This window comes from Perna viridis, chromosome 8 (genome assembly GCF_037379345.1).
Source record: "Perna viridis isolate PV_CMFRI_1.1 ecotype Kerala chromosome 8, ASM3737934v1, whole genome shotgun sequence".
Classification (NCBI taxonomy): Eukaryota; Metazoa; Mollusca; class Bivalvia; order Mytilida; family Mytilidae; genus Perna; species Perna viridis.
The window spans coordinates 3,420,911-3,436,909 of record NC_142452.1 but is presented as its reverse complement, the minus strand read 5'-3'; the positions used below and the strand labels follow the sequence as shown (position 1 = coordinate 3,436,909).

The following is a 15,999-nucleotide window of genomic DNA, read 5'->3' as shown; positions in this document are numbered from 1 at the left end:
TATACCCATTGGACCATGTATACCAATCAAGACCATGTATACCCATCAGGACCATGTATACCTAATTTGACATCTCTACCATAGTTTTCAGCTTTGCTGGCTTAATAAGTACAACTCTTCAAGCTGATTTGAAACCAGTCTTGTAGTTCATGGGTCAACCAAACCAAAACTTTATTGTCATGTAAACAATTTTTTTTAGGGGGGGGATTCTTCTTATATTAGGAGTAAAATAGGAAGTTGATGAACAGTTACAAAGAGAAAATCTTACATTGACAAAATCAATAAGTTGTCTACATTGGTCAGGTCTATAGAAATCATCAGCTACAAATCTGTCCTGTCTATCTGTTGTTATATTGATACCAATCTTCTTATACACATTCATATAATGCTCCTTGCCTTCAGAAAGGTTCTTACGATTTATGTTCTCTAGAGTCACCATCTACAAAATGGTTAATAAAGATAAAAACAAGTGAGCTGAGAGCTATACTTGCCACTGAAAATCACCTTTGAACAAAAATCTTAAGAACAAAAACTTAAGGACTAAATAGTAATTCTATGAATAGTAAAGGGTCCAAATAAAGGCCTACCTCTCAATGCACTCATTGGCCATTAGCAAAGTTATTAAACACAGTGGAACATAGTTAAGTCAACCACCCAGGATTTTTCAAACAAAGTTCTAAGTACCAATGTTGTCTGCCTAGTGATCACTGTAATTCTATAACATAAATTTCTTAAAGTTATGAATGAGCTTGCTTGGAGAAGTGGTCATTAAATTTCTATTCAACAGAATTTTACAATAACTAGTCCATTTCTAAAAATCTAGTCTATTAAAGTTTGGGAACAAAAGATTTCTGCAAATCTCAAAATTTCATATTCTTGAACTCAACACATTTGAGTGGTCCCTTGGAGTTCGAGTTTCTACGATATGACCAAATAAAATATCTGTAAAACATAAAAACTGACATCCAAAAAATTTGACTACTATCTCTGTTAGTATTGTCGTTTTTTTAAAATCTTATGTTAAAAAATCTTTTACTAAAAATCCTAAAAGAGCTGTTCCATTTGGTTTTTAAAATACAATTTACTTTACACTGAACAAAGTAAATCAGTCTCAAGACAAATAACATATCACAATCAAAATATTGTAATAGAATAGATTTTGTAAACAAATAAACTCATTCGAACATATGGTTCATGAACTTCTTGTACTGACTTGCTCTTAAATTTTTACAAGTACAGATTAAGGTAATCTATAGTTAACAATAATATCATTACATGCAATAACTGACAGATTTACAAATCAAATTAAAAAGCTTTAACATATTGAAAAATAAGTATTGTAAATATATAGTCCCATTCATATATTTTTACCAGCTTTGCTGAAGTTGATAGGGTTGTATCAATGTGGGTTAACAATTTATTTTGTAAATTTATATAGATGCTAATTATTGTTGCAGGTTGACACTATATTGTACACACATCTATGTAGGCTATGCTGACAGGTTGACACTATATTGTGAATTTATCTCTTCACTATGCTGGCTGAGTTGAATATGGGAAGGTACATGTGTGTGGAAGGGGCTTAACTTTGGTCTAACTTAATTCTTTCTAGACCCTTAAGGAGTTGAATATGTGAAGGTACATATGTTGGGAAGGGGGTTAATTTCAGTCTACCTTTATTCTTTCTAGACCCTTAAGGAGATGAATACGTGAAGGTACATATGTTGGGAAGGGAGTTAACTTAAGCCTATCTCTATTCTATCTGGACCCTTATGGAGTTGAACATGTGTAGGGTACATATGTTGGGAAGTGGGTTAACTTTAGTCTACCTTTATTCTATCTGGACCCTTATGGAGTTGAATATGTGAAGGTGGTTAACTTTAGTCTACCTCTATCCTGTCTAGACCCTTATCTATGCTAGCTGAGTTGAAGTTGTCAAGGTATGTGTTTGGGGGCAGGGTTAACATTAGTCTACCTTTATCCTATCTAGATCCTCTTCTAATAGCTTCTTTTCTTCATAGTTCTCCTCTATCTCATCATCTAAGTAGTAATCATACTCATCTCTAACATAGTACAACATCTGTAGCATCTTATCTCTACGACTACTGTATTCAACAGCCTCCTGAAAATATAGAGTAAACTATCATACTCATCTCTAACATAGTACAACATCTGTAGCATCTTATCTCTACGACTACTGTATTCAACAGCCTCCTGAAAATATAGAGTAAACTATCATACTCATCTCTAACATAGTACAACATCTGTAGCATCTTATCTCTACGACTACTGTATTCAACAGCCTCCTGAAAATATAGAGTAAACTATCATACTCATCTCTAACATAGTACAACATCTGTAGCATCTTATCTCTACGACTACTGTATTCAACAGCCTCCTGAAAATATAGAGTAAACTATCATACTCATCTCTAACATAGTACAACATCTGTAGCATCTTATCTCTACGACTACTGTATTCAACAGCCTCCTGAAAATATAGAGTAAACTATCATACTCATCTCTAACATAGTACAACATCTGTAGCATCTTATCTTTACAACTACTGTATTCAACAGCCTCCTGAAATAGTAAAAATACAGAGTAAAGCTACCATATTTAGTTGCCTCCTGAAATAGTAAAGACATATAGTAAAGAAAGCATACTCGATCGTCTCCTGACATAAAAAAATATAGAGTAAAGCTACTGTACTCGATAGTTTCCTGACTTAATAAAATATAGAGTAAAGCTACTGTACTCATCAGTCTCCTGAAATAGTAAAAATATAAAGCTACCATACTCAAGAGCCTCCTGAAATAGTAAAAATATAGAGTAAAGCTACCATACTCAATAGTCCCCTGAAAAAGTATAAATATAGAGTAAAGCTTATGTACTCAATAGTCTCCTGAAATAGTAAAAATATAGAGTGAAGCTACCATATTTAATTGCCTCCTGAAATAGTAAAGATATATTGTAAAGAAACCATACTCAATAGTCTCCTGAAATAGTAAAAATAAAGAGTAAAGCTTCTGTACTTGATAGTCTCCTGACATAATAAAAATATAGAGTAAAGCTTCTATACTCAACAGCCTAATGAAAATTAGAGTAAAACTACTGTACTGAATAGTCTCCTAAAATAGTAAAAATATAGAGTAAAGCTTCCTAATAAAAATTAGAGTAAAACTACTGTACTCAATAGTCTCCTAAAATAGTAAAAATATAGAGTAAAGCTTCTGTCCTCAATAGTTTCCTGACATATTAAAATATAGAGTAAAGCTTCCTAATAAAAGTTAGAGTAAAACTACTGTACTCAATAGCCTCCTGAAATAGTAAAAATATAGAGTGAAGCTTCCATACTCAATAGTCTCCTGATACAGTAAAATATAGAGTAAAGTAACCATATTCAATAGCCTCCTGAAATAGTAAAAATATAGTAATGCTACCATATTTAATAGTCTCCTGAAATAGTAATAATATTGAGTAAAGCTACTGTACTCAATAGTCTCCCGACATAATAAAAATATAGAGTAGAGCTTCTGTACTCAATAGCCTCCTGAAATAGTAAAAATATAGTCAAGTTACTGTACTTGATACAAAAAATTGGTCTATGAGTTATGCCCTCAACAGTCAGAGACAGGGAAAGGCACACAGAACAGACACTGAAACAAATAAGTCAAGAATTAAATACATTAGATGGATAGAGATGATGAAACAGATTGATTAATGTACATGTATACCTGTCTAGGAACAAAATGAGCCTGATGATATCCAAGTTTCTGCATGTAGAATGCTTTATTTCTTGACATTTCTGGGTCATTTGGATTAAAGAGTAGGTATGTTGCTGTTGCTTCCACTGCTTTGTCGTTCTCACCCACTTAAAAAGACACATAAAGCACCCATTACTTTCTTTATCATTAACCATAAATTATTACACAATTAAAAGATAAGATAATGCTAAAATATCATTTTATTGAAATTCTAACATTCCGCACTAATTTTACTGTAAATATATCTTTCTAATGCATCATTGCCAAATTTTTAGTACAAATATTTGAAAAAAAAACAGGCAAATTAGGAAAAATCTGAAACATGCACGCCAAAACCCTAAGCTCTGACCATAAAATTTAATTTACAACAAGAGGCTCCCAGGAGCCTGAAACGCTCACCTGGTTAAAGTTTGTCATTCAAGAAAAATAAATTTAACAACAATTTTGACTCAACAAGACTTTAGTAGGACTATCTTAAGGATCATTTCAGGGATTGGAAGTTTCTATCTATTACAGAGTTCAAGGTACTGGCTGAAAACTGTCAAAAAAAAGTCGTTTTTCATCTTTCAAAGGCAATAACTCTTACAAGGAGTCACCTGACAACTTTGATCCCGAGACTTTTGAGAAGCCTTATAATAAGGGTCATTTCAGTAATTGAAATAATTATTCTAAACCTAACTGTTTTGGAGATATGTGAAAAACACACAGTCTGACCCCTATGTTCCATTTATAGTAATGGTGGCCATGTTCTTTAGCAGATCAAAAATCCCCACATCAGTTCTATGTAGGATACCACAAGAAACATTCATACCAAATTTGGTCCCAATTGGTAAAGTAGTGTAAGAGGAGAAGATTTTTGAAAGGAAATAACATTCAAAATAGCAAAAAACGTCGAAAAAGGGCAAAAACTCCAACATGGCATAACATATTAAAATGAAAATTTGACCACAGTGATATAGGATTTTTCAGAAATTGAGGTTTTCTTGAGAAAAATCCATATAAAATCAACTTTCCCACAGTCAATGACTGCTTTCCTAACAAAACAAATCCTTACAGCATTTGAAGTTTTCAAATTGCCACGGTAAAGTGTAACAGTACCTAACTTTCCCTGACCCAAATTTCACTTGCCCTGCGTAATGGGAAATAAGAATCCTAGAACACTGGACCAGAAAAATCTCATCATGCTGAACACTTTAACCAAGTCAGAATTTGGCTAAACCTAACAGTTTTGGAGATATATGCGAAAAACTACTGTCTGACCTATGGCTCTATGTTCTATTTTTAGTAACAGCAACCTGGTTTTTTGATGGATCAAAAATCCCCACAACAGTTCTATGCAGGATACCCCAAGAAACATTCATACCAAGTTTGGTTCCCATTGGTTAAGTGGTGTCAGAGGAGAAGATTTTTGAAAGAAATAACATTCAAAATAGCAAAAAAAAATGTCGAAAAAGGGCAAAAACTCCAACATGGCTTAACATATCAACATGAAAATAAATTTGACCACAGATAGATTTCATCATAATGAACAACATGTCAGAATTTGGCTAAACCTAACCGTTTTGGAGATATATGTGAAAAACTACTGTCTGACTCCTATGTTTACTTTTTAGTAACGGCGGTCATGTTTGTCTACGGATCTATGCAGGATACCCCAAGGAACATTCATACCAAGTTTGGTTCCAATTGGTCAAGTGGTGTCAGAAGAGAAGAGTTTTGAAAAATTGTGAATGAAGACAACGACGATGGACGCCAAGTAATAACAATAGCTCACATGGCCTTTAGCACGGTGAGCTAAAAATGGCTGCTATTTGATCTCAGCATTTTAAAAAAAATTTTTTTTATTAAAATGTTAGAAAATTGAAATTTTTGACAGAGTAATCTGCCCTTGAAATGTCCATTTGCAGTGCACTTCAATAAAATAATCCAAAAAACCTTAGTGAGCGCGCTCACATACCCCATGCTTTCCCATGTTGGATACTCAAGAAAATTTGTTTGTAAGAGAAATACATGTAGGAGGACCCTGATAAAAAACAGGAATAAGAGTGTTTTTTAGGCTTTAGACGTTTATCTTCTAACTAAATTCTGTTACTCAGAATGGTAGTTTCAAACTGCAGACTTTGATTTCATTTAGTTAATCCAAAGTAAATATTATCGTAGCAGAACAAAATGCACACCTGACCTGTAATTTATATGGTGAATTTATACACTAAAAATCATGTCAATATCTGCAAGCGTTTAGAAAAAAAGTTTGGAAAACTGATGATGGACTGACGGACGGACTGACGGACAGGTCAAAAACATTATACTCATCAGTTGCGTAGTGTATAACAACTCAGTTTACTGAACTAAAATAGAAGATCTTGTCTTAATTCTTTCATTCTGATGGTACACAAAGCAAATTTTACTGTCAGAGTAATAGGTTATTGTGTGCAGGTGCTATCTTCAGATCTTCTTTGTAGTTCTCAGAAATAAACAGTTGCATAAGAAGTGGGATAACTATACTGTATTTAAATATATATTTAAATATATGCCATCATGATTTCATGGTCAAAAATAACCATTTCTTGGATCTACAGAAAGCACTACTGGAACACATTTATCTTCTGATTTAAAAATAAAAAAATCAGTCAGTTGTAATCTGTACTTAAAACAGGGGATGAATTCTAAAAAAAATAGAATTTTTTGCAAATACCAAAATATTACACTCACTAAGTTATAGTTCCTTCAGTTATTTCTTTACTACTATTATAAAATTTGCAGAATCCTACAAGCAAATTTTAGCAAGTGGAAATAATTTCTACTTGACAAATTAAATTTTAACCAGCATTTAGCAAGTAATTCCCCTTAATTCAATTGCTGATTAAAAAAAAAATGTTTTCATTTAATTATATTTAAAACTAATAGTGATTGATCAATTAAAAATAAAAACAAGTTCTTAACACAAAAAATAATTTACAATCAAAATTATCAACCTTTCCCTAGAAATTATAATTTTCATCCACTTTATAGTTTTCATTAATACAAAACCAAGCAATAACATTAACATTTAGCTTGGATTCATAAAACCGATGAAGCAAACAAAAGGATTAACTTACTTTTATGATACGCATACTGAAGATAATTATAATGTTGGCCCACGTAATCTGCTAAATATTCTTTGTGCAATATGCTCAATTTCTTCTCACATTTGAATTGACACTGGAGCACAGATATGTAGTGATCTAGAAGTACAAAGTATAATCATTTATGAATAAAAGATTATCCTATCAAATTTTACTGGTGAAAGTGTTAGTTTAAAACTTGTATAAATTTGACAGATACACTGTTTAAACCAATCTTGAATTAGATATGTATACTGTCAGAAACAATCCTCAATTAGAAATACTGTTAGCAAACTAAAAAAAGAAACAACTGTTAGTACACTTGTACTAAAAAGTAATTTGCCGTAAATTTCTTCAGAAGCATAAATAAAATACATAGACACTCGGCAATTTAAATCATCCCAAACAAAAATTTTTTTAATAATAACCTGGAATTGAATACATTTAAAATGTAACATAACAAATTTCCCCTTGTAGTTATTTTTCTTCATGCATAATAAATCTCAAATTTTCTTTTTAAATTCATCAAAATCCATGGACAAGTTAAAGAGGAATTCAGCCCACAAGGTGTAAAGATGTTAAGTAATGCAACACCCATTGCAGGGTCCTAATGAAAATTATCAAAAAATTGTCTTTCAATGACTAATTTTGGGTGTCTTTTTGGAAAACAGGCTTTCTAAACTATCAGGCAGTTAATAATTGCCAGGATCCTTACAATATATGCCATATCAGTATGAAGTAACATATCTAATTTGAAATCAATTTGAAAAGCAATAGTCAACATAATTACAAAATAGTAAATTACTGTAACATTATAAGTTTGCTGATTTAAATTTTACTGTACTGTTACATTGTAAAATAGCTATTTAAAGATTACTGATTTAATATCAGAAGACACAATAAAAGTTAGTGTTACATTGTAATTTTTAAAAAATATGGTGATGCAGCAATCACAGAGGGCCTCACTGATAAGATTATTGACCCTTGTTGTGCTGCGCCTGGATTTATCCAGGATTGGCCCTGTTTCTGCTTTATTGGTTCTGGCAGTGTAAATCTTAGTTTAGGAAAGCTCAATTTATTTCCATCTGCAAGCAGTGTGACTGCGCTTTAAAATGAGGCTATCTGATATAGAGTTTGTTAAAAAATAATGACTGGAGAGCTGAAAAAAGAGGTAAAAAAAAAGTGAGATTTTTAAGGAGTAGGGTTCATTTCTCAGCCCCTCACCAAAGCAGAATTAATCTATAGCGCTTTATTTTGTCTGGAATCTAAATAAGAATGATGTCTCTCACCATCATTTCTATGTCAATCCCCTGTATTGACTACTTCCTGTTTTAGGCCAAATTGAGGCCAAAAATTGGTAAAAAATCCTTATTTTTTCACACAAGTGACCCTTCGGAAGACTCCTGACCTCCCACTCATGATTGTAACAAACCTTATTTAGCTTCAGTGGCCTTCACAGTGTACAAGCTATGGGATGAATGTGCTTTGGTTCCTGTTTTGCTCTTGTTGAACCCCACATGTAGCAAAAAAAAGCCAGAAATTGACAAAAATGACAATTTTCGAGTGACAGACCCATTTTACCACATTGGCCCACCCATCCTCCAGCACCACTCTCGCCCCGTCTATCCCACCCTGTGATCACCCATCTTTAACTGATATATAACAATCAGCATCAATACCATTGTGCAAATAATAGGCATATAATTTGAATAAGTTTGCAAAATATCTAAATCTAGACATTTTCACAACAATTCAGCATGACAAGGGTTAAAATTTTCATATGGTGAAGTAGCCATCACAGAGGGCCACACTGGTCAGATTATTAAAATGTTTATTTGGTGAAGTAGCCATCACAGAAGGCCCTACTGTTCAGATTATTAAAATCTTTATTTAATGATCAAGCCATCACAGAGGGCCCTACCGGTTAGATCATAAAAGTTTTTATTTGGTGATGTAGCCATCACAGAGGGCCCCACTGGTCAGACTATTATTGTTTATTTGGTGATGTAGCCATCACAGAGGGCCTTGCTGGACAGATTATCAAATGTTTATTTGGTGATGAAGCCATCACAGAGGGCCCCACTGGTTAGATCATTAATTTTTTCCATTTGGTGATGTAGCCATCGCAGAGGCCGCACCGGTTACAGGGTAGATTATTAAAATCTTAATTTGAATGAAACAATCGATTCAAAAATTTTTTTTCTTCATCTTAGACATGGACCTTTTGTTATTTTATTATATTTGGAGCTTCTGAAGACAACTAAAGGTGACTGCAAGTTTTTTCTACAAGATCTTAACTTGTGGATTTCTTTTTTGCATATGACACAACTTCTAGTAGTAGTGAAAAAACAAGACTAGTTAAGTCACAGAACACCTAAATGTATTAATATTACAGAGAGGACACATTTTTGTGACAGAGGGAAAAGCAAATTCAAATAGGGCTCCCTCAGATAGTTGGTGGAGCCCTTATTATTTTTCAATATATAATTAAAGTGCTAATAGCACTGGAGGTTTTTGATTCATGTGAAAATTGTAGCATGAACAAAATTTCAAAGATTACTTGATGTTAAATAACAGTGGGATAATACATTTGCATTTTGAATATTTTTAGGAACTGTCTTTTTTTCTGATGCGTATAAACTGAAAGTCAATCCATGCTACTGATCCAACTTTACACACATTTGCAAATTTTGTTCCATTTCACCTCTTCCCCAACTTAAAATCTTTCCAAAAGTTAATGTGCATTTAAATTCAAAAACTATATTAACAGAGTACTCATCATACATAACAATTATACTTAAATAAAACCAATATCAGCTTAAGAAAATAATTTCCTCAACACAAGATGTTCAAAAACTAGACACTTCTATTAATTTGAATTATTGCAAATATTACTTGGTTAAAATCACTGCTCTTTACTACCTGGTAAAAAAATAATGATAGGATGGAGAATTTGACTTATAAGTGTGTTAAAATGAACATGCTTAACACACTTTATGCTTCTAGTCACATAACTGCAAGAACCTTAGTGAGAGCGCTCATATACCACACACGTCCCCATGTTGGATACTAAGCAATTTTTTTCGTAAGAGAAATACATGTAGAAGGACCCCGATAAAAAAAAGGAATAAGAGTGTTTTTTAGGCTTTATCCTTTATCTTCTAACTAACTTCTGTTACTAAGAATGGTAGTTTCAAACTCCAGACTGTGATTTCTTTAAGTTTTAGTAATCCAAAGTAAACATCATTGTAGCGAAACAAAATGTACACTTGAACTGTAACTTATTATGGTGAATTTATATACCAAAAATCATGTCATAATCTGCAAGCGTTTAGAAAAAAAAAGTCAGAAAAATGGTTATTTCTGTGAATTTAGCTAAGTTCAAGGCCCATAATTTTGGTAAAAATCACTGGAGCAGTACCAACTACGACCTTGTCCTGTAACTTATCATGGTGAATTTAAAAACTAAGAATCATGTCAATATCTGCAAGCGTTTAGAAAAAAAGTCTGGAAAACTGTTATTTCTGTGAATTTTGTTAAGTTCAAGGCCCGTAATTTCGATAAAAATCATCAGAGAAAAACGAAAATTAATCTTGACCTGTAACTTATTATGGCGAATTTATATACCATAATCATGTCGATATCTGCAAGCGTTTAGAAAAAAAGTCAGGAAAATGCTTTTTTCTGTAAATTTTGCTAAGTTCAATGCCTGTATTTTCAGTTAAAATCATCGGAGTGGAACAAAATTTAACTTGACCCGTAACTTATTATATACCAAAAATCATGTCAATATCTACAAAGTGTTTAGAAAAAAAGTTCAGAAAACTGAAGATGGGCAGATGAACGGGTCAAAAATATTATACCCTTCACGTCTTTGCATGGGGTATAATAAATTCACTAAATGCAAATTATTATTTAATATCTTTCAAGCTAAAAGGGAGTCCCTCAAATCTTGAACTGGTAGGAAGACCAGATCTTAATTTTTTTTGCAGAAATAATAGAATATTATTGATCTGATTAATTGCAAGAAACATATATTTACTGGTTATAAAAGAGGTATTGAATGATATATAAGGAATTACATTTGAACTATATATTTTAAAATGTTCAAACTTCAATCAAAGATTCTTCTTTATTATCAAATATATGTACTTGGCAATTAAAAAAAAACATTAAAAAAACTGCTAAAGGATACCTGCACTGCCAACTGTGAACAGACACCATAACTATATACCTCCCGTGAATTGGAAGGTATATTTTTTTTTACTATCATCTGTCTGAGAGTTTTAAACACATTAAATATCAGTGCAACTGCAATATTAAAGGGAGTGAAAGCAGTACAATAGAAGTTATTTAGAGTAATCGTACAAATACTGTATGCATTCAAAAATAGTTCCAATCACTTAGAACTTAACAAGATCAGTTTTTGTTTCAATACAATTCTGAATAAACTCTTAATGGCGAAAAAGAAGATTTCTTCTGTAACAAAGAAAAAATAACTGTTTTGCATAAGGGGAGATTACTCTATGTACTTTTGTGACAGATGTACTTTTAAAATGCAGTTGACATCTGGGAATAATGCAGGAAGGTGAAAAGGACAGAAAAACAACAGTATACTGATGTGTATGTCCTGAATCACCTTCCATTAATGGTTGGTACACACTAAAGGACTTTTACCTATTACTTAGTCATGTAGCAAAAGTATATGTACTCTTAAAGAAGCGGCTCCCAGGCACCTGAATCGCTCACCTGGTTAACTATTTGCCTTTTAAAGGCAATAATTCTAACAAGGAGTTGTCAGACAATTTTAACTCAATTTGATTCATTGGACACAGTTATAAGCCTTATAATATAGATCATTTCAGCAATTGAAAGCTATTGGCTAAACCTAATAGATTTGGAGATGTATGTAAAAATCTGCTGTCTGACTCCATTGTTCTATTTTTAGAAATGGCAGCCATGTTTATTCAGCAATTGAAAATCTGTCATTTCTTTAAGGCTATCCTATAAAACAAAAATGTCAACTTTCATTGAACTCTGTAGAGCAGTTTCTGAGATGATTTTTTAAAGTAATAACATCTTAAAGAGAAAAAACGTCCAAAAAAGGGCAATAACTCCAACTTGGGTCAACAAATTTTCACCAAAATTTGACCACGGATAGATCTCTTCATGCTGAATAATTTTACCACATCAGATTTTGGTTAAACCTAACGCTTTAGGAGATATATGCCAAAAACTTCTGTCTGACCCCTACGTTCTATTTTTAGTAACAACGGCCATGTTTTTCGACGAATCAAAAATCCCCACATCAGTTCCATGCATAATACCCCAAGAAACCTTCAAAGTAAGTTTGGTTCCAATTGTTCAAGTGGTGTCGGAGAAGAAGAGTTTTGAAAGAAATAACATTAAAAATAGCAAAAACGTTGAAAAAGGGTAATAACTCCAACATGGCTTAATAGATTATAATGAAAATTTGATCGCAGATAGATCTCATCATGCTGAACACTTTTAACCCCATGTCAGAATTTGGCTAAACCTAACGGTTTTGGAGATATATGTGAAAAACTACTGTCTGACCCTTACATTCTATTTTTAGTAATGGCGGCCATCTTTTTCGACAAATCAAAAACCCCCACATCAGTTCTATGCAGGATACCCCAAGGAACATTCATTCCAATTTTGGTTCGAATTGGTCTAGTAGTTTCAGAGGAGAAGAGTTTTGAAAAATTGTTAACGACAACTACGGACGATGACCGACGCCAAGTGATGGCAATAGCTCACTTGGCCTACAGCCAGGTGAGCTAAAAAGGAAAAATTTCTAGAATTACATAAAATTTTTAACTGTAAAACAGTTCCATCTGAAGTAAGATCAGTCCCTGCCCTAAGACAGAAAAAAATACAACGAGTAAACCAAATTACCAAAAACTAAATTGTTACCGTATTTCATTTATTTGGAATATTACAAAAGTTCCACAAGTTTATGCTAAAAATATTCCCTTCGTTTCAATCTTATAAACATGAAGTTTTGCAGATCTAAAAATATCCATCAAGTATACTGCACTAATTAGACATGTTGCCTTGGATTGTTTTTCACTCTTAGGTAAGGTTGTTGCCTGGCACACTGCTCACTCCATGTTACTCTTAAATTTTCATACGCAGATCAAAGGGGCTCCAGGAGACCCAAGGCCCTCTTTAGGTAAAAAAATTGGGTTGATTATTTTTATGGCCAGTTGAGCTAAAAAAGTGCTGAAAAATTATTTAATTACCAAAAATGTTTTCAAAATACACTAAGTGATTAACAGAAAGAAAACAAGGGACATTTCTGGATTTATTTAGGGTCGTATGGGATCCCTCAGAAAAGTTGCATACAAAATATCATGTGGTTGCATATTGTAATTGCTGAGATAAGTGTGCAGAAATACATTTTTCCATAAATGTTGGAAAAATACACTCTAATTTATCTTTTAAAACTCATTCAAAACATTTGTATACAAACAGTATCAGATACAGTACACACTTGTCATACAGAAAGTACCCTCATATTATTTTGATCAAACTATTGTAATATTGTCACTTCACTTACCAGTGGAAGTAAAAAAATAATAACAATAATGAAATTTGATGCCTGATATTATTTGATCTTTGTTATGCTATCTTGTAACAATTTTATTTGCTGGAATTGGACACAAGAAAGTCAGTCTTAGTTTGACAGTTTGGATAAATACTTTCTCCAATAAGACCTTATTAGGTAGTAGTGATAAAATGCAAAGCTTTATGAAATTTCTATACAACAACCGTCTTTTGATACTAATCAGTATTCCAGGATTCCATTTTCCCATCACCCAAGGCAAGTGTATTAAGATGTGGAAAAGATGTTAATTATTATGCCCCACTTTGGCAAATAGAAAATTTGATATTTCTAAAGGATTTGTTCAGTTTGGAAAGAAATTTTCAAGTGTTGAAAACATAATCTACATTCTAGGTTTTCCAGTGGAAACCTAAAATTTAGAAATATCCTAGAACACTGCTTATAATAAAATATGAAAGGACAGAAATAGAATTGTAACAACAGTAAACGTGACAAAAATATTGTTCATTTTTACCCCCCCACACATTACAATCAACTTAATATATTGCATCACATAAAATTGATATTTACTGGTGTTATGTGTAACAAATCACAACTATAGATTTATTAAATGGCTGAAGAAACAATTTTTTCCACAGACTGACTCTAACTAAATTTAATGCATTAGATTTTGCTTGCCTACACATAATAACGGTGCAGAGAAAACAACACATGTACCAGTATACTAAATCCTTTTACTACTGAGATTAGAATTATCAAACAATTTACAAAACAAATGGAGTAGTAGAACCAATTCTAGGCTCAAGGTGTGTTCTCCTATTTTAGAGTATAGAAATTTATTTATCCTTATATTCTTTTAAGAATTTTTAAAACTTCACTTTATCATCTTAGATGCGTCTAACTGAATCTTGAGACAACATCTTCAATGATAACAGCCATAAAAAAACTCAACACGGAGGCAACATCAAAAATAAAAGAGAAAATTTCTATAGAAATGCTCATCCCAAGAAGAAGGATGACATTCAAATGATACTGATACATGAACCAACAATATCATCAACATATGCAGGTAGTTAAGATTAAGATTCAACATGTACTGTTGTGCTAGGCATATCCCCAGTCATACAGAATGTTGATGTTGTAGTACAACCCAAATCAAATACAACATATGCTCTATCTACATAAAGTCACTGCTAAATCTAAAATCAATTCATCCATAGGGGGCCGAGATTTTTGTGAAGAAAAATTTTCTCAATCATTTCATATAGTGAATAATTGCAAAGTCCCATGAAACAGGAAGTTGATATCTGACAGCACCCAAAATGGCTTACAACATATGCCCCATCTTAAATGAAGCCACTGCCGAATTTGAAATCAATCCATCCACTGATTTGTACAGAAGAGGAAACATAAGGAAAAGTAAATAGCTGACTTGTTGAAATGAACCAACATCATATAATTTTAATCAATAGATGGCTATCAAAAATCTGGTACCAGCATATAAGAACATATAAAAATATAAGATTCTCCTATCTGCCTTTCTAAGAGAGAGTGGGAATCATGCAATTTATACAGGCAAATAAGGCAAATTAAAGAGCATGAATGAAAAGAGCATTCCTATTAAAAAAAAAATTAATCTAGAATATACAAAAAATTGTCCCCATGAAATCAGTTTCAAAGACAAAACCACGAAATTTTATCCCCATGAAAATAAATGATTATAGTTATCTTTTAATGAAATCCACAAGATAGACACTCCGTATCTTACATATTATGTTTCTTGAATATAACCAAGTTTATTGCCTTTTAAAGCCAAGGCTTAATTTTTTAACAGTATTGAAAAAGAAATATAACCACCATGTGGCTTATCAGTACACTTCGTGCCAATGCACTGTTATGTGCACATACCTATTTAATTGTGCATTAATAAAAATTTTAAAAATTACCTAGTACAAGAAAAGGGAGTAAAATCCAATAAGATAAAAAAGAGAAAATACATGTCAAAATGGATAAAAGTGAAAAAATATTAATAAAAATTGGATAAAATACAACATCAAACTGAAGGGTGTTTAGAAAGAAAACAACAAATTGAAATAGGATGAAAGATCTAAGAGGGATATTAATCAAACTGGAATATCAGCAGTCTTTAATATAGAATTTTTCTATCAGTAAATCAGTATTAACCAAATGATAAACCTTTGATCTCAGTCAAGGGAGAGAACTTTCTTATATAATATTTGTTTGACCAATGTCATGGAAAGGAAAATATGTTACATACATAATGGTTAATTTTAGAGTAACTGACATTTAAGAAATGACTGTTATATTTTTTTCGATCTATAAACAAATACTTTTAATCATGTGATGCACACCAAATAACCTGAGTAGCAGGTTATTTTCAAGTGTGCACCACAGGCATTGTGGTTTATTCAAATAGACCAAAAATATAATAGTCATTATAATTTAATATTAGCATCAAATTTAATGAGTATGTCATAAAAAAAAATATGACAATACAAAATTTGGTCCATGAGATGATG

The 15,999-nt window shown here is 32.2% G+C and overlaps 1 protein-coding gene across 2 annotated transcripts in view; it reads right to left on the bottom strand.

Moving 5' to 3' along the window:
* Nucleotides 1-15,999, bottom strand: part of LOC148608973 (prolyl 3-hydroxylase 1-like) — a 45,244-nt gene that overhangs the window by 19,101 nt on the left and 10,144 nt on the right. For both annotated transcript variants that reach the window (XM_088541628.1, XM_088541629.1), the window contains exons 4-7: nt 6,865-6,990; nt 3,737-3,873; nt 1,976-2,122; nt 269-439 (exon numbers count right to left, since the gene is read on the bottom strand). In XM_088541628.1, coding sequence (XP_088397754.1) covers nt 269-439; nt 1,976-2,122; nt 3,737-3,873; nt 6,865-6,990 — 581 coding nt within the window. The remainder of the gene's footprint in view (nt 1-268; nt 440-1,975; nt 2,123-3,736; nt 3,874-6,864; nt 6,991-15,999) is intronic.